Source organism: Glycine soja, chromosome 7 (assembly GCF_004193775.1).
Source record: "Glycine soja cultivar W05 chromosome 7, ASM419377v2, whole genome shotgun sequence".
Classification (NCBI taxonomy): domain Eukaryota; kingdom Viridiplantae; phylum Streptophyta; class Magnoliopsida; order Fabales; family Fabaceae; genus Glycine; species Glycine soja.
In genome coordinates, this window is record NC_041008.1 from 39,564,292 (window position 1) to 39,588,617 (window position 24,326).

The window sequence follows — 24,326 nt, forward strand, 5'->3', positions numbered from 1 at the left end:
TGAGGCATCCAACAGGTAGGATGAAATGGTAAAAATGTTCATCACCCTAATAACATAAATAAAGCTACAGTATCCATACAACCTTCTTCTTCCTCCTGTCCCCACCGTCACCGCCACCGTGTGCACATCCTTCTTCTTGTTCATACGGTCACCGCTGGCCCATTCATCTTTTTCTTCTTCCTCTTCTTATGGCCTTCTTTATCCACTTCTTGTTCGTCTTCCTCTTCTTATGACACCTCTTCTTTCTGTCACCATTCGTGTTCATGGTTATTCCTAGTCGTTCTTCTTCTTCCTCTGCTTCCTGTGCCGTTGTAATTCTTCTTCTTTGTCTATGTTTTTTTTTTGTTGAATAATTTTTTTTTCAATTTTTCTTCGTCTAAGTTTATTTTTTTTCAAAATTTTTTTATTTGTCAATTATTATTTAAATTGTTTCATAGTGTAATGTTATTTTGTAATGTTAGTGAAATTTTATAATTTTTTCTGATATATATGTTAAATATTGATTTTATTTACAAAAAATATATTAGTTATTACTAAGATTAGATTAGATTGTTATAATTAAGATTAGATTGGTGAAATAATTAATTTTCAATATTGTTATATTATATTTGTCTAACTTTTTTAAAAAATTGAAACAAATATATAAAAGATATTGAATTTTTTACTTATGAAATATTGAAATCATAATTAAAAATAATTTAAATTTTTTAGTTACAATAAATATTTAAATGAAAAATTGTAATAATTAAAATTTGTTATAAAAATATTGAAACATAATTTTTAATTGTACAATAGATCTGTTAGTTATAAAAATTATGAAACTAAAATTTAAAATTTAAAATATGATAAGAGTGTTAGTTTAAGATAACGATTAAAATTAAATTCAAAAATATATTAAATTTGTTAGTTATAGAAAACAAAAAATTAAAATATATTATTAGCTTAAGCAAATTAAATTTAATCATATAACAAATATTGTATCCTGTTGATATTTTGTCTATTTTCTCTTCCATCCTTCTAAGTTTTAACGGAAGCCATCGTAACAAAAAAGAAAAAGAAAAAAAGAAAAGCCACTGTAAAGGAAAGGGTTTTAACTTCTAAGTGGATCAAATTTCTTGTGAATTGTTTCATCGCGCAGTCCATGTCCCAATTGCCCTAGCCGCGCTACCACACAATACTCAATACCTTTGTTAACAACGGCGATAGTTATTCTTCCCTCCCTCGTCGCTTGCAACTTATCTCTCATTATTTCTCAAATCTAAAAGGTACTCCAATTATTTGTCCTTTTTATCAATCAATAGCAACTACTACATGCTATACAGTTTATTCTTAATTTCCGGAGTAACGATAATATTGTTGATGTTTTATATTTTTCACAGGTTGAGTTTTCGTTACGATGAAAGTGATGAAGAAGGGGAAAAGACCCTCACATAGTGGGGAAAAGAAGAAGAATAAGAGGAACAGGGAACAAAACCCTGATGTTGAGATAATTGTTGCCACGCAGAACGGTAACGGTAAACTATGCTCATATTATGCTTTCATATTCATCGCATTTTGTTGAGCTGTCCCTGAAATAAAGTGGTTGTTTTGTTTCAGTGGATAGTGCCAATGGAATGCATGTTAGAGAGGCAAAAAAGGAGAAAACTTCCATCAACAAAAAGAGAAAGAGCAAGGACAAGAATCTAGTTAGGAAACGAAAACCGAAAGGCCAAGAGGTTGATTTGGATGAGCAAAGTGGTGAGTGATGATTATTAGGTGTTGGCTTGTAGAACTGTTCATTACTTTTCTAATGCTATATTGTATTAATTTTGTTTTTGCTGTTATTGTTTCTCCCTGTTCTGGCATCTAGTATACACCTCTTTTATAAAATTTAAGTAAACTAATGTTCATTCTCAACATCTTTGTTTTTTTAACCAATGGTGTCAGATGGAGTAGTGGACAATCCTCATTCTAAAGCTGAGGAGATCCAAGGGTTAGATGGGCACATAGATTCTGATTCTGGAGCAGCTATCAAACCATGTAATAAAATACATTTTCTGGTGGATTCCACTCTTGCATTTGGAAACTATACATTCGTTTTCACATGAAATTTGTCCTGCTTTTGTAGGTAGGTCAAAGAAAGACAAGAAGAAAAGAAAGGAGGTTCAAGATTCACCGGAAAAGGAGGGAGAAGGGTGCAATCAGGAGGAAGTTTATATTATTTCCTCTGTTGATGATGACTGCTCAAAAGGAATGAAAAGTATGAATTATTTGTTTAGCTGTAGTGCATTGCTTTTTTGTTTGCTTTTAAAACTCCAAACATTATTCATTTAAAACTTTTATTTAAATGTATAGTTTCTGTATTGAGTCTATTTAAATGTATGATTTTTATGTTAACTTTCATCTATAGATCTCTTTCATCATTTGCCAATTACCATCCACCCCTACCTTCTAAGTGTGAGCATTTAGACAGATTTTTTAAATTTATTCTTTCAATCTGTTGACAGAATGGATTGTGATGCATCCTTGTACTTTCTCCATATTTGTAACCTATTTCTACTGTCTATTAATGATCATATATGAGATAGTTTCTGACTGGGGACTACTCAAACTACAGAATGGATTATGGAATACCATCAAAGCAGACCAGGATTGGATGTATTGCAAAATCAAATCGATGACTTTATAACTGCTCAAGAGGTGAAACTGGAAGAGGTAAGTGTGTTGACGTGCACAAGATCAAAACAGAATGATTGGATGCTCATGTTAAATTAAACCATTACTTCGAAATTTGGCTACTTTATGCATTTTGTTTGCTAAATTGAAGTGTCAGTGAACATTTATCTGTGGTTTTGATTGACTTGGAAAAGGCCTATAATGCTAAGAGAAGTTTAGCCAAAGGCTCTCAGGGAGAAAAGAGTTTTTATTGCTTATCAAGCTTATTTATGCTGGGGGTTACAACTAGTATCAGGATACATGGTGGGTAATTGAGGATTTTATTATAACTAGGTTTACATCAAGGGTCTACTTTGAGCCCTTATCCTTTTACCTTGTTTTTGGATATGCTTATTAAACATATCCCAAAGCTAGTGCTACAATGTGTGCTTTTTACAAATGGTATAGTTTTAGTGTGCAAGTGGAGATCGATTATGGTAACGAGTAGTGTAGAAAAGATTTGGAAGCACATTACTTCTGATTATGTATGAACAAAATGAAGCATGTAAAATGGAAGTTCAGGAAGACAAACACTAGTGCCAATGTAGAGGTGAAAATTGAAGATCACACCATTCCACTAGTCTCAAAGTATCTTGGATCTATTATACAAGATATTGAAGAAATATAGACTTCAAGTTGGGTGAATGAAATGATGATATGTCTTAGACTCTTAGTTGTTATTTGTGATTCAAAAGTGCTTCTCAAGCTTAATGAAAATTTTATGGCACAATCACAAAATCTGTGATATTGTATGGTATTATATGTTGAGTGGTAGAGAGCCAACAAGAGAAGCCCAGTTAGTGTGGCAAACAGGATTGTGGTTGTAGTGAATAAGTGGGCATAAAAGACAATAGAATCTATAATGAATACTTTAGAATTTAGATAGAAAGCAAGGGTAGCATCTATTGAGGAAAAAATGGTAGAATATTGCCAAAGGTTGTTTGAATGTGGGAGAAGACAATAGAAGCCCCACTAAGGAGAGTGGATCAGAAGCAAAGTAGCCCCTATAGTTAGAGGTGGAAAGAAATCACAAAAAACTTTAGGCAAAACCATTAAAAAAGGCTTAAATCTAAATGGAATTTTTGAGGTTTTGAGTGATAAAATAGAATGGCATCATTTGATCCATATATCAGGGGGGGCTCTGTTGAATTTGAATTCCCTTTTCAGTGTCTGACTGAAACAAGTTGTCTGTGACTATTGTGTCCCATTATATCAAAATAGCCTCTTTTTGTGATTTTTAAATGTTTAGCCTTTTATTTCGTAACTTATGAATGATCCCACATATTTTATGTTTTTATTTTGGTTTTACATATAATGATTTTTTTTATCAATGCAGGAAAGAAAAGAAAAAGAAGCCCTTGCTGCAGAAGGGGGGTGGACAGTTGTTGTGCACCATAAGGGTAGAAAGAAAACTACTGATTCTGAGAGTGGAATTGCAGTGGGCTCTGTTGCTCAAGCTGCTGTAGAGAATAAAATGACCAAAAAGAAACATAAAGAAGTTGGTCAAGATTTCTATCGCTTTCAAAGAAGAGAAGCACAGAGAAATGGTATAATTCCTTTTATGAAATTGACCTCAATTTTTTTTGTGTCAACACAAATGTCTAATTAAATATGGATCCATAATGTTAGTATATATTGAAAGAAAAGCATAAAGATGTTATTTTAAGAGCTTTCTATCAAAGTTTGGATTTTTTTTTTAGCCTCTTTGCATATGCAAGGGTAAGGCTGCGTACAATATCCCTCCCCCATACCTTCGCATAGCGAAGAGCCTCTGGGCAATGGGGTACGAAGTTTTTATGTCATTTGCTTTTCTTTTGTTTCTAATGAATTCCTTAATCCATAAAAAAAGGAAAACTAAGATGTTTTTCCATGTCTATTCCCACGAACAGATATTTTTTTACTGTCCCTTCTGTTGTGCCTAAGATTCACAACTCATTTTGTCAGTAAACTAAAATTTTATACATGAAAACACTACCTGTTTCTGGATGTTCATGAACAAATGTGATGTTTCTGTGGGTGGGAACACCACTTAAGGAATTATATGAATTTTTGTAGAAATCTTGTGCTTTACCCGAATGTCATGTTTCTGTTGTGTATAAGATTTTAAACGCATGTTTTTGCTCAGTTAAGATTTTATGCACAAATGTGTGCCATAAAAGAATGTTTCTGGATGTCAATGAAAGGGATGTCATGTTTCTGTTGGTTGGAATTGCATAAGGAATTGTACGATTTTATGTAAAAGTATCATGCTTTATACCTCATTTTGCTTCTTAACTCTAGTTTTTCTGAATTAAAACTTAGTAACTTTCTATATTGATTTTGATTAGATTTTGTTATTGTTAGCTGTCAAACTGAGATAAACCATTTTTGTTTTTCTTGCAGAAATCATGACACTGCAGAGCAAATTTGAGGAGGATAAAAAACGTCTGCAGCAGATGAGAGCTGCCAGGAAATTTAGACCTTATTAGACAATGTTTTTGGCGTACAAGGTTCACAGTAGTTTTTTTGGTGGATTTGGCGTACAAGGTACTTATGTAGTCTTGAACTTGAGTTATGCCATTGCTCTTAAATTCAAAACGAAAGTTCATTTATCATTCCAATTTTGTCGAAAGTATTTGTACAATTAGCGTAGGTAGTAGTTATTGAGTTGTAGTATGACTTTGCAGGGTTGACAATGCTCATAAGCCCCTTTCGATCTGTCTGTTATTGTGACTGCATTTTGGTCATTTTGATATTGTTTTAAACTTGACAATATCGCTAATTGTTAGATACTTATTTACTCCAAAATGCTAATTCAATAAGGAAATGTTAAAACTATGAATAAATTAAAAATGACATGGAAAAATTCATATAAAATAGAGAAAATAGTTGAGACATTCGCTAGTTGTTCAACACCACTACCTGTCATTTTCAAGTTTGAGCAACTATAATTTTCCTACTGTATCCATAAACTATGAATAAATTAAAATAGAGAAAATAGACTTTGCCATTGTAAACTAGAAGTTTTATATTATTGTATTATCATATCATGTATGATATAGATTTATTGACTTTTACACAAAATCTTAAAAGTCATATAAACTAATTTATCTTTTGTGATTGTTTGATGTAAATTTTTTTTACATTGACAATGCATAATTATTAACTTCATTAAAATATATCGTCAAAAGATGGTGAGCGTTAGTTTTTATCTTTTAGTTTTGATTTCTTTTGAGGATACAAAATTTAAGAGGGGATTAAAAGTTGGCCAAAAATATTTATCATTTATCTATTTTTAGTGGTCACAAATATTTTTTATTAGATAGAATTGAATAAGATTATTATAAGCTACAAAACTATTCCTTCTGGTGGGGTGATTTATTATTGGTCTTTGAACACTACACTGATGCTTTTTAAATTTAATATAAACTATACCAATAAAGCACTGTTTCAAAAGGATTTAATCGGCAGTAAAGAAAACACAGATTTAATCGGGTTAATCAGACCCATTAAATTGTAAGACGAATTATATTTTCAAACTTAAATTTTTGTGCCAGTTCATCGATTCAAAATAAATGACAACTTGTAGTTCTTAGGTTAATGCATGATAACGTTAATTTTTTTAGAGAAATGATAACGATAATTATGTATATAAATATTTGACACTTGTTTTAAGTCGTTGACCATTCGGATATGTTTGATAAAATTAACCTAAACTGAAAGATTAGCGGACACTTATAAGTTAGCAAAAAAGCAAAAAATTTATAGGCTAATGGATTATTGTGTACTTCTTTCAACACGTTTTTTTTGTATATTATTTGTTGAAGTTTATTAAAACTATAAAATTCTAAGATAATGAATTTTTGTGTTGTTTTTTTTAAACTGTAATTAATGAATAGTTGCAAGTAAACGACCAAATAAATTAAAATTAAAAATTGGAGACAAAGGGAATGAAATTGTCTCACTTTTTTTTTTATCGAATTAAAGATAATATTAAAATTTTTTATAATAATTCATATATCTTATTTAATTAATTGAATTAGATCCTCTTTACTGAAATCATCTCACTTAAATGATACATTTAAATTAACTAATTTTAAAGTAAATTAATTAAGAGTTTTTTTTTAAGAAAAGAATATAAATAGAACTTTTTGTAAACTAAAAGAAGTACTTTCTCAATTCCTATGAACTTTAATTTGACACTTTGTTTGACCGAAATTAGATTTTGAACCTGTATGAATAGGGGTGGGAATAGACCAGGCCGGCCTACAGGGGCCTACGACTTGGCCTACATAAAGCCTGACCTGGATTGACCTATTTAATTAAAAGGCTAGGCTCAGGCTTTTTTAAAAGTCTATTTAATTAAATAGGCCAGGCTTAGGCTTATTAAAAAGCCTTATAAGTCTGATAGGCCGGCCTATATATATATATATATATATTATTTTTTGGGTATAATTAATATTTTTTTTAAACTAGCAGATTCCATTCCTATAATTAAGTAAAACTTTAATTACAAGGTGTATTCTAGAGAAAATAAAAATCATATCCTACGTTCCTATACAAATCATATCTTATCATATCCAATTACGTTCTTATACAAAAATTATATCCTATCATATTTACGTTCCTATGCAAAAATTATATCCTTTTTCTATCAGGTTTCCTTTTTTTTTAATTCTCCTATTACGTTCATAAATAAAAGATTTATTGTAAAAAAGCTTTTAAAAAGTCTATCAGGGCAGACCAGGCTTTTAAAAAGGCCAGGCCGAGCCAAAATAAAAGTCTTTGATAGTCTATAGGTCAGGCTCATGCCTCAAAGATTCATCGTAGGCTAAGCTCAGGCCTTTCAAAGCCTGGCCTGGCCTATTCTCACCCCTATGTATGAATACGAATATGTATTTCTCTATAATTACATGTGTATTAAATTATTGTAGATGGTACATGTAATCTTTAAAGAAAAACTTTATATTATTATAAATTATATTTTTCCCACGCTTATTATAAAATTCATATTAAATAAGCGTTCAACGCCATAGGCGATTCTAATGTAGCAGGCATCCAACAATATCCATTCTTCATCGACACACGTTATTGCAGCTAGCAGTCCCTGTTACTTATTTAGGATGTATTAGTATATAATTAATTAAAATATTTATTAAATAAAAACTCTTATTATATTATGTTTCTGTAAATTAGGAGTTAGGACAGCCTGTGGGTAGAAACTTAATATAATATAGTGAGAACATCAAGCTTATCCACAAGGACTGGAAGGAGTAGAACCAAGTAATAAGTCATAATGATTTGAAAAATAATAATATAAGTTTAACTTAGTTATTCATACGAGTTAAATTTAAAGTTTGAATTTAATTCATTAAAAAATTATGAAAACCCTGAACTTGATTTTTCAACATATTACTGTTTTAATTATTCATTGCACGATATAAATATTTATTCTCATGCAATTATAATTTATAATAAATAAATATTTTTAAATATATAAATTATAGATAATTAAATTCAAAATAAATAAACACTTTTGAGTATATAATTGTATTTTAGGTTTATGATAAATAAATTAAATTATGATCTAAAATTATTTTTACCACTGATATTTAAAAAAAACCATTGAAATTTAATTTAGAAAAAGAAATAAAAGATGATTGATTAAAACAAATACGCGATTAAAAAGATTAAATTAATAGATAGATAAAGATAAAATGAGGATAGTTTAAGATGTTTGGGAGATATATTTTTTATCTTGTTGCAAAGATATTGTATGAAAGTAACACATTTTTTTAACACTTATTAGTAATAAATATTTCAAAGTTAGAAAATATGACAAAAGTAAAGGAATTAAAACCCTATATAAATATTATTAGATGCATGCCTCTTAAGCAGATTTTGTTGTATAATATTTTATAGATAAAAATATATATTGACCACTTTCTTAATTTGCACTGATAATGTTAATATAACTTTTAATAAGAAAATTATAATAACTCACACTTTTATTTCTCAAAAGAATACTTTATTTTAAAAGAGTTCAATTCATGATTATTGTAGTTCTGTTTGAATACTTTTTTTTTAGGTACTAAAAGAAGAACTTCAACAAGTATTTCTAATTAGATCGAAACCATAATTTAAGAAAAGACTAAGTCCATTTGAGGCAAATCCTTACCACCAGCTTCTCGCAAGTATTGCGTAATGAATCAGATCAAGACAAATAAACCATCATTTAAGAAAAGACCAAGTCCATTAGACGTCTTCTTACCAACATCACAAGTAGTGCGTTTGAATATCTATTCGAGAAAATAGACAGATAGTAACAGTTGTAAAACAGTTCTATGTTATTGTTTAATAAAAAAATTACTTGTATGCTTGCTTAGTAATTTTTACAATTAAATTATAACCTTAAAAGTCATATATCGGTAATTTTTTTATTAGAGGATAGTATAAATTTTTTACACCGTAAGTAATAATGCATTATGGTTAGACTCAAGAAAAGCACTAAAAACATGCTTTCTTAAACATATTTTTTAATTTTTATGATTGATTAAAATTTATTAAAAATTATAAAATCTAATGAGAACTATTATTAAATATAATGTGAAAATCATAAAATTTTATCATTTTTAATAAGTTTCAATGTGTTTAAAACTTTCTAGCATTTCTCTAAGACATTAATCATTTATTTAATAGTGTAATGATGATATATACTGTTAGTAACAAAAATACTTTTATCAATAACTTATTCTTTCTTTATTTTAACATAAAAAAATTAAAATATATTTTCATCTCTAATAAATACTTGAATTTTTTGGTTGTTCTCACATAAATTTTTCCATTACATTAAATTTTTAATAAAATAATACTTTATTTTGATTGTTGATACTTTTTTTTTTAATTTTTGATAAATTAAAAAAATTTATATTTGAAAAATATTTTTCATACCATATTATAGTCTTTTTAAAAATTATTAAAAATCAAGCATAAAAATCAGTCAGGTATTTAATTAAAGATCATAAACATATATATTTTAGGGAAAAAAATTCACTTAACAACGAATCAAACAGACAGTAGCGTGAATGAATTAAAATAAGACAAGGTGAACAAGGTCCTCATTTTTTAAAGAGGAGCTAAATGTAAGTTCATTCATATATATATAGGTCAGCATGCAATAGAGTTGTAAACAAAACCTACTCATCTTAATCACTTATCATAGCTAGGTTTGAAAAAAAAGTAGATGGCAGGTAACATAGCAAGAAAATGGAGAGACCTCAGTGGCAGAAGCAACTGGAAAGGTCTGCTAGATCCTCTAGACATTGATCTTCGCCCTTACATAATACACTACGGACAACTTGCTCAAGCTACATATGATGCTTTCAACTCAGAAAAAACATCAAAGTATGCCGGCAACAGCCGATACCCTAAGAAAGATTTCTTTTCCAAAGTAGGTTTGGAAAACGGAAACCCTTTCAGATACGACGTGAAGAAGTTCCTCTACGCAACTTCCAAAGCCAGCGACGCAGAAGCGTTTCTGCTCAAGTCCTTTTCGAAGGACTCGTGGAGCAAGCAATCGAACTGGATAGGGTATGTTGCTGTGGCCACTGATGCAGGGAAAGAAGCGTTGGGGAGGAGGGACATAGTGGTTGCTTGGAGAGGAACCATTCAGGCTGCGGAATGGGTTAAGGATTTTCATTTCCATTTGGATCTTGCGCCTGAGATTTTTGGTGGTGATTCTTCTGCTCAAGTGCACCATGGTTTTTATTCACTTTACACCTCGAGTAACCCGGGTTCGAAATTCACTGATACCAGTGCTAGAAATCAGGTAACATTTGTTAAATGTTTTTTTTTTTACCATCTTATTCATATAAAATATCCAATTCAATAATTAATCTCCATTCAAAAATCTGATAATAGTTATCTTTAGAAGAATTCTTTCATCTTAATTATATTTTTTTTATCTACAAGATTCTAATTGAGAGCTTATTATTTAAGAAAACCAAATCTTATACCATGTTTTTTTTTAATGTTTAATGATATGGATCTAAGGGGGGACGAGTACGGACCTTTGGCTTTCCCTATTTTTTTTAAAGAATTGTATAAGTCAACTATGTTTCTTATAAGCATTATTTGCCAACTATATATCAATTTAATTTATTTTGCAAACAGAGTATTTTAATAACTTATGGCTTTGATTTCCTTAAAATATGTTTAAAATGTACTTTGTTAAAATACTATTTGAAAAAGTAGGTAGGTGTGTATTAAAAAAAATACTTTCCCTTGTCCTTATTAAAGGTTTTATAACATATATTCTTACTTGTAGTGAGTTATTATTTCAATTTTAAAAAAATACGATTTAAGAAATAGTTAACTAAACTATGTTAAATTTTATTATTTTATTTCTCCTTAAATATATTTTAAAGGGAAATATTACATCCGTACAATATATTTTACAACATAACCGAAAGAGAAAAAAAAGAAGGAAATAAGAGAAAGATTAAGAAAAGATGCCATCAATATTATAATAGAGTAAAATCAAGAAAGAAAAGTATTGTTGTATAAATTGTTTTAGATTTAATTACCATTTTAGTTTTTACAGTTATAATAACTTTTTCTTTTGATTCTTATAGTGTAAAGTATTATATTTTGTTTCTTATAGTTGTAATTTTTTAAACCTTTCTAATTCTGACCATCAAGTTTTGACTAATGCGGTTTGGAGAAATATGAACAAAATTAAGAAAAATGGATAAGCAAGTTCAAGTGTAGCTAAAAGCCATAAAGTTTCAACTAATGCCATTTATGTTTCTTCAAATGACGTTAATCGAAACTTAGACAACAAGAATAAAAGAATAAAATCAGTTGTAACTATATAAACTAAAATGAGATGTTTTAAATGACAGGAACTAAAAAAAAGTTATTACAAATATAGAGATCAAAAGCATTATATGCGCCTTAACCCCTTCCTTATATGGAAATTCTGCCTACACGCATTACTTCTCAATCTAGCTATATAGCACTTATTTTAATCAGATGATAAACATTGTGTATTATGAAAACTTTACATAACCATGTTTCAATGTTCTTTTTCAAGTATTTCTAGCTAGTTCTGACAACTGTTTTAAATTATATGTATGATGAAAAAATTATGTAGGTCCTTGGCGAGGTTGGAAGACTCGTGGAGGAATACACTAGCAAGAATGAAGAAATTAGCATAAGTGTAACAGGGCACAGCTTAGGTGCTGCATTAGCAACCCTAAATGCAGTGGACATAGCTGCTCAAGGCTTGAACATACCAAAAAACCAACCACAGAAAGCATTTCCAGTCACAGCATTTGCATACGCTTGCCCTCGTGTTGGAGACTCCAGCTTCGAAGAAACCTTCAATGGATACAAAGATTTGCGCTCATTGCGAATTCGTAACGTAACAGATATTGTCCCAATTACTCCTTTTCTGGGCTTTTCGGATGTTGGAGAGGAACTGGTGATCGACACAAGAAAATCAAAGTACTTGAAGAGCGGTGTCAGTGCGCATAACTTGGAGGCTTACTTGCATGGAGTTGCTGGAACACAAGGGGAGAAGGGAGGGTTCAATTTGGAGGTGAATCGTGACATTGCACTTGTGAACAAGAGCATGGATGCTTTGAAAGATGAGTATCTTGTTCCCGTGGCGTGGAGGGTTCAGGAGAACAAGGGTATGGTTCAACAATCAGATGGTAGTTGGAAGATTGTGGATCAAGTTCACGACGATATGGAGTCTATACACTCCAACTTATAAGTTGTTTTCATGAACCATGTTAAGGATTGTTTTGTTTTGTTTATGTTCTGTGCTAATAACCTATTTGCTACTTGTTACTTTAATATGCATACGCCCAAACATATGTTTATGTTCGTAAAGGGTGATGTGATGTGATATAAAAGTTTCAATGAAACATGTATTGTTTTGTATATTTCACCTTCTCTGGTCTGGGCCAATGTTAGGCTCTGCATTAACACCTTGACTAAGCATGAACTCCCTAAATTGCTACCTTTTAGTAATGGTGTGGCGAATATCCTACCTAATTTTGTGAACCATACCCTATGGACTTGAGCATTTCCCATGGCTGCAACAGAGGTAACAAAGAACTCAATTTTGAGATTGGCTTATCACCTAGGACTCAATTTTGACTAAAGCATTTTGGTGTCCACTATGGGATCTTCGATGAAACGATTCTCGTCATCCTTTATTGTTTTTAAGAAGCATGGTGATGATAAGGAGTCGCTCAAATTCGCACTAAGGCGAAGAAGGAATCATAGTCCTTTATAGCTGATGATGAATGTACCGGCTAAACTATGAGAACAAAATGAAGTCTTGTTACACTAGATAAAGATGTTAAAATCGAACCTAGACGAAGACAAGGCAACATAAGGGACATGGGCACCCCAAAAGGTTTCCAACCTTTCCCTTAGGAGATTTTGAGGCTACAATCATGGTCTCTGGCATTGTCGATTCAGTTTCCAACCAACTCCCCTGCAAGTTAATCGTTGACACTGCCCTCTAGCCATGTCACAAGGCCATGATAAATATTCTTGATACCACCACTCTGAGGGCACGCCTTGTAAGATTATGTTTTCGTAATTGTTTTTACAAGTGATTTAATTAAATTACAAGAGGAATTAATTTTAATTTAAGCTTTATAATTTATTAATTATTATGAGATGATGTTGTGTAGTGCTTGTATGTATGTTTATATTTACATATGCGAAAAACCTTGTTTTAGGTGTAAATAGTAAGTCTTAGAGTGTTTGGGTTGAAATGAATGAGCCTTGAGTTGTAGGAATGAAGTCGGTGAATTTAGGAAATAGTGAGGTGCAAATAGAGAGAGAAGCAGAAGAGTCATAGACTGTTACTTGTATTCCAAAGCTGAAACAAAACACCCATGCTTATTTCATTCTCTTCTTTCTCTCCAAGAAAACCCTCCATTGGAGAATTTAAAGCTTTGATTCCCTTGCACAGCACAAAGGACCTTGTTGCTTAATTTCTTTTTTGAAATTGGACTAATTTCAATGGTAAGAGACCATTCTCTTTTCCCTCTCATTTTCCATTTTCGTTTCCTCCATAGTTACTCTTCAAAACTTCATAAAAAATGTTCATTTTCAAGGTTTTAATGTGTTTTCTGTTGATTTTGGGGTGATGTGGATGATGCGGAATTGTTGTAGGAGTGAGAGAAAATTTTCATCTTGGACCTAAAGTCTCCTCCTTTATTCCTCTTTTTCATCTCAAAGCTAATTCATTGAGTTTGATAGGTAAGGAAAGCTTAAACTATCTTTAATCTTATGTTTTATGTGTTGAATAATTGTTTTTGGTTCCTTAAATGTGTTTTAATTCGATGTTCATGTTTGGAAATGAAAGATTTGAGTTGAAATTCAATTTGGGATCCATTAGAGGAGATTTGTCAGCAAACACACAAACTTGCAGACCTGTCACACTTAAGCACACCCAAGGTGACACTTTTGCGAGACAAGGGAGCTAGCTATTGGAAGTTGGCGCTTAAGCGCAAGCTAATAGAAAGGAGAAAAAAATACCATTCTTAAATGCATGGTAAGTCGTGCTTAAGCGTGGGTGACTGCCAAGTTTTGTTTTGTGCATTTCATTTGAATTCCAATCTTAAATGCTTCTAGAAGTGTATGTGAACCTTAAATGGAATGAATGAAGTTGATATGTCTTGTTATTATCATGTAATTCACATTCAAATGTTGACATTAGTGTTGGATATTATGGGAAATTTTCTTATGAAAAGTTTCATGATGTTTAGATGAACTATGTGAGAGTTCATGATTGGTGAGAATGATATGAATGATGAATTGATGATGAATTGAACAAGATGTGAATAATGAATTGATTATATGTTGAATGAGATATGCATGATGAGTTGGTGATGGATTGAATTGTTGATGAAATGAATTATATTGATGACGATTGATGAATGTATTGATGATGTGATATAATGTATGATCACAACATACATGAGTTGATGAATGACATTGGATGTGAGTAGGCATGTAAGTTAGGGGTGCCAAGAAGACCCTCAACCTAGTATAAGAGGTTGTTGTGGTGGCTAACACTGAATGAACTTTATAATGGATGAGTGGACAAGTCCCTATGTAGGTTAAGATCATTGCAGCCTTATCAAGGTAAACCACCACCCATACTCATCTATTTTCGATAAAATCACACTTCCTTCACAGGGTTAACTCGAGTCTCCTTGAATGATCAAATCATAAAGTGCGATTATGTTAAGAGATGTACTTGAGTTAAACTCAAAAGGTAAAATCTTCTGGAAATAAAGAGTCAGCATGGCATAACATGATAATTAGACATGTGCATTGATAATTGTGGCTTGAGAATGATATGTGTTACTTGAGAAGTAATATTAGTCCATGGTTGTTGGAAAAATGGAAGATTTCTATATATCTCTTTTAACATGGTGATCCTATATTTCTCTTATATGTTGTTTTCTTATAAAATGAGTTTACTCTTGCATTTTCTGTTGAATTGTGATGATCCTGCCATTTGACACAGGAAAAGATTATGATGTAGCTTTTGAGGAGCATGTCACTCGTGATTGATATGGACTTTGTGGTGGACTTGGGGACAAGATTCGATCTTTGACCTTTTATTTATGTTTTGTCTTAGTGGGGACCTACTTAGGGTTCATATATATATATATATATATATATATTCATGGATTTATATTGTATTTATTCCCTTAGTGGAATCCTTGAGATTTCTTAGAGATTTGTTTATGATGTTTGATGATGTAGCATTAGGGCACAACTACCTTTATGTTTTGGAACTTGAGTATCTTTCATGGGTGATATTTATATGACATGTTTGTATTCACAAAAAATACTAATTATATGTGTCTTCGTTAACTAAACTAATTTAAGAGTTTCATAAGGAATAAAAGTGAATCCTTCTACATTAAAATCTTAATGCTTCATGTAATGACATTTGGGGTCGGTGCATACCCAAGAATCTCTGGATGACAATTGGATCAGATATGAGAGGCCATTTCTGAAATATCGAGACTCAACCTAATATAGTTGAGGGTATGTAACCCAACATTTTACTTAAGGAAAAATTATGCATACTCACTTAAATGCTTTTGAGCTACCTAGGTCTCTTAACCCTAAGTATGACCTAGCAACAAAAACAAAATTGATTTACAAAAATTCCTTTTCGAGCAATCATTAGCTTCGAGCCTTTCTCGAAGAAATTTGTGATTCAGTTTACAACTAATATAAGTAAAAAGATGATAATGGTTTTCCTCTTTGATATTCAACAACATCCCAAGAAAAGCTTAAAGGACTATCTAAGGGTGTTTCAACGCGTTAGGGTGCAAATGGAAGAGCCCGATAAAAAGGTGTTCATCACAAAGGGCTAACGAGCAGGCCAATTCAGTGAGTCCCTAGTGCACAGGAGAGTCGTAACATGGGTGGAATTAAATCTCGAGTGGCCTTGCACATTGAAGTTGAGGAAGTTATGTCGTCAAAATAATTAAGAAGAAAAGGAGAATAAGTATTATGAATCATGAAGAAAAGGCTCGAAAGCCATACACTATAGCTCAGTCATGGGACTTGTCGGATCTAATAGTAAGAAGGGTTCCTCCATACGGGGAAGGAAAAGGAATCACAATAAAGAAGGAACCAAAGATTATTGAAAAATCACCCTTCTTAATACCAATAGAAATAAGATATTTAATACTAGGCTTTTGACTCAACTGTTTAAAAGTTCATCGGTAATGATAGTAAAAATGATGTACGTTTATCAATGCTTTAGATATGATATCGATAGTTGTTATACACTAACGAGGAAAATTGATAAGGATACCTTGGAAGTATGAGAACATGAGGGGCAAATTTGAGGGAGGAAGTAGGAGATCGATTTTTAAAACCTAAATGAACCATGAAATTAGAGAGAAGTTAAAGACACAAAAAAACATAAGTTAAATGGCTTCAACACCATTAGTGGAGGATTCACAAGTGCGGGGAATTAACAATAATGAGTAAGTTAATACAAATATTTAGTGACAAAAAATATTTAATTTATTCTTTAAACACGTGATCAAATGTTTGATTCTCAAATCCATGTGTATGAAAAAATATTTATTATGCAAAATTAAGTTAGCTTCCAACTAAAGAATATCCTAGGTTCATTAAAAAAAACCATAAGTTATAATTAAATTCAAAGGATACTTTAACTAGTGTCTTAGAAAAACTGTTTATTAAATGTACTTATTTTAATTAAGCAAATATAAAAACTAATATGATTGGTAAACTCAATCTGATCAAGTACTAACTTTATATTTTAGGTTTCGTTTCCTTTGAGTATACAACATTAATGGGAGAATTAAATGTTGCCCCAAAAAAGTTATCCCTCTTTTATGACAAAATTGCATTTTGGTCCCCTAATTTATCTTTAGTTTCGAATTTGGTCCTCCAGTAATTTAATTCACGAATTTGATCCTCCTATTTTGTAAAATCATGCAATGTTGATCTCTCAGACCATAGTTGGATGTTGACCGTTAACAAGTGATGTTGACTGCCACGTGTCACGTTCTTATTGGATGATGACTGTCACGTGTCATGTTCTGATTGGTTAATGAAAATAACAACGTATTTCATCTTTCATGGAGTTGACATCCAATCAGAATATGACATGTGACGGTCATCATTCAATAAAAACGTGACACGTGGCAGTCAACATTACTTGTTAATGGTCAACATCCAATTATGGCCCGGGGGACCAATATTGCATGATTTTATAAAATAGGAAGAACAAATTCGTGAATTAAAGTACCGAGGGACCAAATCCAAAACTGGAGATAGACTGGGGGGTCAAATTTATAATTTTGTCTTCTTTTACTATAAAAAAAAAAATTATTCCTCATCTTTTTACAAGTTTTTAATGTATAAACCATATTTTGAAACCTTGACTCCGGTAAGTTAGACTAAAAAACTAAGAAATGATCAAGTGATCAGTCCTATAAATCCCAGAATCCACTTAGAGAAAAGCTGGTCAAAAAGCTGGCCAAAGAATCGGAAAAGGTAAAAAGAAAAAAAAAAACAATAAAAACGATAAAAAAATGGTCTAAAGTCGAAAAAAAAAACTGTTAACATGTTAGTAAAAAATGTTTAATAATAAATATAAAAATCAACCTAAATTATTTGTCATTTTCTTTTTTATTCTAAATGTAAACTAATTATTGTTATTAAATATTGATGTACATTGTTAAAACTCAGACTAAATTATTATATTATATTTGATTTGAACCTTTTTTATTTCTTTTTGAATGTAAGAACTTATAAAATTATATTTCATTTTTGCTTTTAGTAATATAAAGTTATGGTATTATATTTTTATTTTTATTTTATGTATTATTATTATTACTTTATTAATATTGGTTTGACCATAATTGAATCATTAAACTTTAAAGTAGTGTTTTCATCGGTTTAATTGTGGGTCCAAATTTAAAAATATTGGTATAAATTGAACCATAACAACCAACCACGCTTGAAAATTATTTAATCGGATTGGTCAAACCAATGAAACTTTAAACTGAATCATATGTTAATTGCAGTCAAAACTTAAATTTGTCACATCCCAGTACAACTGTGTTTATAATAAATGACCACTTGTAATTCTTAAATTAATGATAACGTTAATTGTATACAATATATAAATATTTGACATTTTTTATAATTCATTTAGTTATCTTCAATAACAAATTAAAAAATAAAAAGGTGAAAATTGTGTTTTTTCTCTGTGACTCTAGTCTTTTCTGAGAATCTCCTCGGCAACTTCTTTTAAAATAGCAGATTAATATATCTCAATACACTCAATCAAAATTTTACCAAAAAATTTATATTTTAATTTTTAACTTGTACTATTGTTTAAGACATTCGTTAATAAAACTCTATCTTTTTGTATTATTTTTATTCTCCATCATCTTGCTAAATATAGTTCTCAAGGAAAAATATTTTAAATAAACAAGGAAAGGTGATAACTCAGGCAGAGTAAACAACAAAATACAGGTAAGTAATAATTAGTTTCTCTATTAATTAGGACTGACCCGAACCATTAAAGCCATCGAGAAAATGTAAAAAAAAATGAAAAATGAAATAAAACTATGAGCATTTAGGATTTTGTATATTAGTTTTTTTTAAGGGAATCCATTTGATTTTATTTTATGTCTGTTTAAATTTTGTTAAAAATGCTCATTTTAAATTAAACCACTTGATTAAATTGAGTACCGTTTTCTATTGGGTTAGAATTGACCCTTTTAACCCATTAAGGTCGGTTTAGTGGTAGAGTTTGGATAATTTGTATGGAATCTTAATTTATAGTGATATTAACGTACGAATAAAGTAATAAAGTATATGTTTAGTTCTTTATATTATTTCATGTTTTTATTATAAGGTCCAAAGTAAAATGGTATGTTATAACTTATATGTTTCAATTTAAAATATCTCATACATTAATTTTTAACTTGAATATGTTTTTTATTTCCTAAGTTAATGTTTCTTCATTTTTTATTCCTATAACTTTATTTTTCTAACTTTATTCTACGTAAATTGACACTTTTTTAAGTTTGGCCTCTTTAAAAGTCTAATTTTTTATTTTTAATTTCTATAAATGCGTGTTTACTGGAATCAAAATTAGAACAATTGAAACTTACAAGGACTAAAAATAAGAAAAATAAGAGATAAAAATTGAAAAAAATGTAAACTTACAGAGATTAAAATTAAAAGAAATGAACTAACAAGGACCAAAAGTGAAAAATTATTAACTTACAAAGATCAAAAACATATTTAAACTTTAATTTTTTCACAAAAATTTCTTCATTAAAGTTAATTATAGAATGGCATGACAATGAAAGAAATGTAATCTACTAATGTTTGTTAGTTTTGTTTACATGGATAGTTTTAAAATAAAAATTAATTTAAGATAAATTTAATGTTTTCAACTAAATTAACCAAATTCTTTAATCTTGATAAATTAATTAAGTAGACCTTATAATTAGGACTAAAGGTAGTATTTTTTATAATATTTAATTTAATTCCTTATCTTTTAAAAAATTTAATTTAATCTTTTATATTTTTAAAATGAGTTAAAATAGTTCTTCTAAAATAATGACTGTTTTCGATTTTGAGACATAATTTTAAACTATTTTTTGTCTAATTCAAAATGCAATTTTTTTTATCAGATTCACTTACATGAAAACTGATTATGTGACCCAAATTATGTTTTGAAATTTTTTTTTATAAAAATGGTGAAAATGATGTGAAAATAAATCTTACAAGCAATAAAGAAAGATTCTTATATTAGATTTTTCAATATTTCAGATTATTTATTGGAATAACTTCTTAAAAAAAATCAGAGACAATTCATGGTAAATCCTTGCCAGCATTGCCTTTAACGAGGAGAAATTATTTGGTGGTTTGAGTTATCATGATTCTTGTTAATTTTTATATGATGCATAACTAGATGTTATTATTATTTTTTTAAAATTGTAAAATTTGAATACATGTTGTATAAAGTATAAACATTGGTTAGGACTATAAATAGATGATAGTCAAGGACCACCGACATTAGAACATTTATTTTAGCAAATTAAGAAAGACCAAGACGACTTCATTAACAAGGAAGAACATTAGTATGAATGAATTAAAAATAAGACCATAGCAAAACAAGGTCTTGTTTTGAAGAGGACCCGAAGTCTATATAAGTTCATTAATTGGAGACGTGTATACGTATAGAGTATCCAATAGTAATAAAACAAGCCTACTCCTCATACTTAATATATCCTGCCTATAGATTTGAAAAAGTAATGGATACCATAGCAAGAAAATGGAGAGATCTAAGTGGCCAAAGTAACTGGAAAGGTCTGCTAGACCCTCTAGACACAGACCTTCGTCGTTACATAATACACTATGGACAACTTGCTCAAGCTGCATATGATGCTTTCAACACAGAAAAGGCATCTAAGTGTGCTGGAAACAGTAGATATGCGATGAGTGATTTCTTTTCCAAGGTTGGTTTGGAAAATGGGAATTGTTTCAAGTATGTTGTGACTAAGTTCCTATATGCAACTTGCAAAGCTGGTGCCTCTGAATCCTTTATCTTGAAGTCTTTTAACAAGGATGCTTGGAGCCAGGAATCAAATTGGATAGGGTATGTTGCTGTGGCCACTGATGAAGGGAAAGCAGCATTAGGGAGGAGGGACATAGTGGTTGCTTGGAGAGGAACAATTAATGCCGCAGAATGGGTTCAAGATTTACATTTCCATTTGGATTCTGCGCCACTGATATTTGATGATGCTCGTGCCAAAGTACACCATGGTTTTTACTCCGTTTACACCTCAAATAAACCAGGTTCAGAATTCAATGATACATGCGTTAGACATCAGGTAACATCTAATGAAGTCTATATGTCAACTCTATGTGTTATAAGAGCTTACAATTTACTAATATAAATGAGTGTAATGGTCGTAGCACTGAAAGTGATTGTGAATAAATCATATATCATTATATGAAACTACATTACATAGACTCAGCTTTCCAAAAAAAAAAAAATACATAGAGTCCCTTGAGACTTTTATTTATTACACCTGATACTTTTTCATTCTAATCTTATAAAAAAATATTTTAATTTATTGTCTCGTTTGTATTTTTTCAAATTGCATCCAATATTTTTTTTGTTATAGTCCATGCTTTCAAGTAACACTATTCACTAATGATGTTGTATTCCGTGTTATATATATTTCTTTAGGGTAAATTGTGTTTTTAATTTCTCATATGTTTAAAATAATTGATAACATATATTTAATAATTTGATAAGTAATTAAAAACATAGCTGACAAAAAAAAATTACATGTAATTATTCCATCAGACTATTTAATGATATGATAATTAATGAGTTATTAACCTGCTTATTACGTTTTCAATCAATATTGTTACTTGACATTATAAACTAACATAAATAAATAAAAAATAACAGAGGGATGCCACATGCAATGCAAAAAAACACAAAGTGCAAGAGGGGAGGGGTGTCCAGTGTTGTACAAAGCAATAGATTAGGTTTTTTTTGGAATTACAAAACAGAGGAATGTTAAGTGTAGTAAGTAAAAATATCAGGAAAAGTCTAGTAATTTACTCTTATATAAAAGTAGTTTTTTTTAAAAAAAAAAAAAATATATTATATGAAGATTTCTTAATAGAAAATAGTATAAAAAAATGTTTACATGCACTGTTAGCCCATAGACTTCTTTTTTCTCTCTCTATAAATATATAATTGCCATGGATCCTAAGATCAGCATTGGAAATGTTACATAATCATGTTTCAAATTTTAAAAACATAGGTCCTGGAGGAGGTTAGAAGACTTGTGGAGGAATATAATAGAAAGAATGAAGAAATTAGCATAACTGTGATAGGGCACAGCTTGGGTGCTGCACTAGCGACTATAAATGCAGTGGACATAGTTGCCAAAGGGTTGAACATACCGAAAGACCAGCCTGAGAAAGCATGTTCAGTCACAACATTTGTATTCGCTAGTCCTCGTGTTGGAAACTCTCACTTTGCGAAGATCTTCACTGGGCACAAGCATCTGCGAGCATTGCGTATTCGCAATGAAACAGATGTTGTTCCAAAACTTCCACTTAAGCATTTGTTTTTTCTGGATGGATTTTCGGATGTGGGGGAAGAGTTGGTGATCGACACTACGAAATCAAAGTACTTGAAGAAGGAGGTCAGTGCTCATAACTTGGAGGTTTACTTGCACGGAGTTGCTGGAACACAAGGGAAAAATGGAGAAATATTCGATTTGGATGAGAGTCTTCGTGATATTGCGCTTCTGAACAAGAGCAAGGATGCTTTGAAAGATGAATATCATTGTCCCGTGGCATGGAGGGTTCACGAGAACAAGGGTATGGTTCAACAAAAGGATGGTACTTGGAAGCTTATGGATCATAACAAGGATGGTATTCTATTCTTACACGCTAGATTATAGGTTGATTTATAAACAATATTAAAGATTGAGTGTATTATGTTGTTCTGTTCTGTGTGCTAATAACCTCTTTGCTAGTGTTGTTACTCTAATACGTACCCACACACAAACATATGTCTATGTTTTTTAAGGGGTGATGTGATGTGAAATAAAGTTTCAATGAAACAAGTATTTGTAAACCCTATATGATATCTCTCCTTCATTTTATCTTTCTCTGAAATTTGTTGTAAACCCTATGTGCACTGTTTGTATAAAAAATATAATAGCAACATACATATTCACTAGTAAAATGGGACATAAAAAGTAGATGATGCCGTTCTTATCAAGCATACGAACATACACGTATAGAATTAATCTTATATTTTTCGTCCCTAATTATAAGAGATAATTAATTAAGTTATACTTATTAAAAAAATTAGTTAATTTAGATATCAATATTAAATTAATTTTTCTTCAAATTTTTCCTTAACATTAATGAGATCCTATTCATCTTCTCCAATTTTGGGAGGAAATAGAAAGTGATTTTTTAAAGTGGCATTTACTTATATATTAAAATAAATAAGAATATTTTAGTCAAAAAATAATTAATGCATAAAATAGATAAAATGAAATCTTATAGTAAGATATAAAAAAATTTGTTGACATCCAATAAGTGTAATTTAGTTTACAGTACATTCTTAGAGAAGAATGAAACACCTTTTAAGTATGATTAAACTTCAAATGATTATGATTATTGTTAATAAAAAAAAAAATTAATTACATCTTATAGATAAGAATGGAAAAATAATTACAATAATACATAACAATCAGATGTTTATGCATGATTCCAAACACTCAGCATAGCTCGAAAAATATAGTCAGTTTTGCTTCCAATACAGACTTCAGCGGCCATCATACTCATAATAAAAAGAAATGCCATCTAATTAACATAATATCCATAATTTGCGATTCACAATACTTCAATCCACAGTTTAGTTATATCTAATTAACTTGGTCACGTGGATAAGCTCTAGGCTCTAATCACATCTCGAATCAACTCATCGTCTCTTTAATTACCACTACGGCCTTAATCCTCGCCAATGAAAATATAATATCAAAAGTTGTCCTCAGAAAAGTCGGGTTATTATCTGCTACACGACCTACCATTCTTGTTTTACTGAATAATGAATAAAGTCGTGTTATATGTTCGCGTGGGAGAAAGAAAATAAAAAATAAAAAACCACTTTTGGTATGATGGCATGCTTGATTCCAGTATCTGATGTGGAAACACCATCTTCATAATTTGTTGCATAACCCTAAGGATTCTAATTAATAACATTTTTGGACACATCCAGTGATCCAAGGTCTCTGGATGTTGCTTGTTGCTTAAAGTAGTGCTTTGACCTTTCACAGTTTATCTAGAACCATCTTCATGTGTCATATATATTTTTTTAATTTCAGGAACTATTATGTTTATCCCACAATTTGAAGAACTAAAATTAAAGTTTACTCAAATAAAAAAGTGAAATTTATTTTGTTCTCTTTGACTCTTGTCTGTTTTTGCTACTCGCTGAATATGCCATTTATCACCTACCATAGGATGCTTGACGTTCTAGATGTCATTAA

The 24,326-nt window shown here is 30.4% G+C and overlaps 3 protein-coding genes across 4 annotated transcripts; all 3 read left to right on the forward strand.

Annotated features, from left to right (window-relative positions):
* Positions 1 to 1,067: 1,067 nt before the first annotated feature.
* On the forward strand, positions 1,068 to 5,438 carry LOC114419611 (ribosomal RNA-processing protein 7 homolog A-like). 2 transcript variants are annotated; one of them, XM_028385331.1, is made up of 8 exons: positions 1,068 to 1,265; positions 1,380 to 1,514; positions 1,597 to 1,737; positions 1,927 to 2,019; positions 2,108 to 2,239; positions 2,597 to 2,694; positions 4,031 to 4,241; positions 5,077 to 5,438. In XM_028385331.1, exons 2-8 carry the CDS (start codon positions 1,397 to 1,399, stop codon positions 5,160 to 5,162), a joined length of 879 nt encoding a protein of 292 aa, XP_028241132.1. In that variant the 5' UTR covers positions 1,068 to 1,265; positions 1,380 to 1,396; the 3' UTR covers positions 5,163 to 5,438. The 2 variants fall into 2 exon arrangements, with proteins under 2 accessions (XP_028241132.1, XP_028241133.1); XM_028385332.1 differs by having other exon boundaries at positions 1,069 to 1,265; positions 1,380 to 1,508.
* Positions 5,439 to 9,849: 4,411 nt separating this feature from the next.
* LOC114419612 (phospholipase A1-IIgamma-like) lies at positions 9,850 to 12,628 on the forward strand. The gene is made up of 2 exons (XM_028385333.1): positions 9,850 to 10,501; positions 11,828 to 12,628. Exons 1-2 carry the CDS (start codon positions 9,917 to 9,919, stop codon positions 12,449 to 12,451), a joined length of 1,209 nt encoding a protein of 402 aa, XP_028241134.1. The 5' UTR covers positions 9,850 to 9,916; the 3' UTR covers positions 12,452 to 12,628.
* A 7,867-nt stretch (positions 12,629 to 20,495) lies between these two features.
* On the forward strand, positions 20,496 to 22,935 carry LOC114420305 (phospholipase A1-IIgamma-like). The gene is made up of 2 exons (XM_028386241.1): positions 20,496 to 21,125; positions 22,077 to 22,935. The coding sequence occupies exons 1-2, from the start codon at positions 20,547 to 20,549 to the stop codon at positions 22,722 to 22,724; spliced, it is 1,227 nt and encodes a 408-aa protein (XP_028242042.1). The 5' UTR covers positions 20,496 to 20,546; the 3' UTR covers positions 22,725 to 22,935.
* Positions 22,936 to 24,326: the final 1,391 nt, after the last annotated feature.

What these genes read in the sequence shown, in the direction of transcription:
- LOC114419611 (XM_028385331.1), top strand. Translation starts at nt 1,397, where the DNA reads ATGAAAGTGATGAAGAAGGGGAAAAGACCCTCACATAGTGGGGAAAAG. An exon ending in CTGCTCAAAAGGAATGAAAA is followed by an intron (nt 2,240 to 2,596) that starts GTATGAATTATT and finishes CTCAAACTACAG; the next exon opens with AATGGATTATGGAATACCAT. An exon ending in AAGAGGTGAAACTGGAAGAG is followed by an intron (nt 2,695 to 4,030) that starts GTAAGTGTGTTG and finishes TTATCAATGCAG; the next exon opens with GAAAGAAAAGAAAAAGAAGC.
- LOC114419612 (XM_028385333.1), top strand. Translation starts at nt 9,917, where the DNA reads ATGGCAGGTAACATAGCAAGAAAATGGAGAGACCTCAGTGGCAGAAGC. An exon ending in ATACCAGTGCTAGAAATCAG is followed by an intron (nt 10,502 to 11,827) that starts GTAACATTTGTT and finishes AAAATTATGTAG; the next exon opens with GTCCTTGGCGAGGTTGGAAG.
- LOC114420305 (XM_028386241.1), top strand. Translation starts at nt 20,547, where the DNA reads ATGGATACCATAGCAAGAAAATGGAGAGATCTAAGTGGCCAAAGTAAC. An exon ending in ATACATGCGTTAGACATCAG is followed by an intron (nt 21,126 to 22,076) that starts GTAACATCTAAT and finishes TTAAAAACATAG; the next exon opens with GTCCTGGAGGAGGTTAGAAG.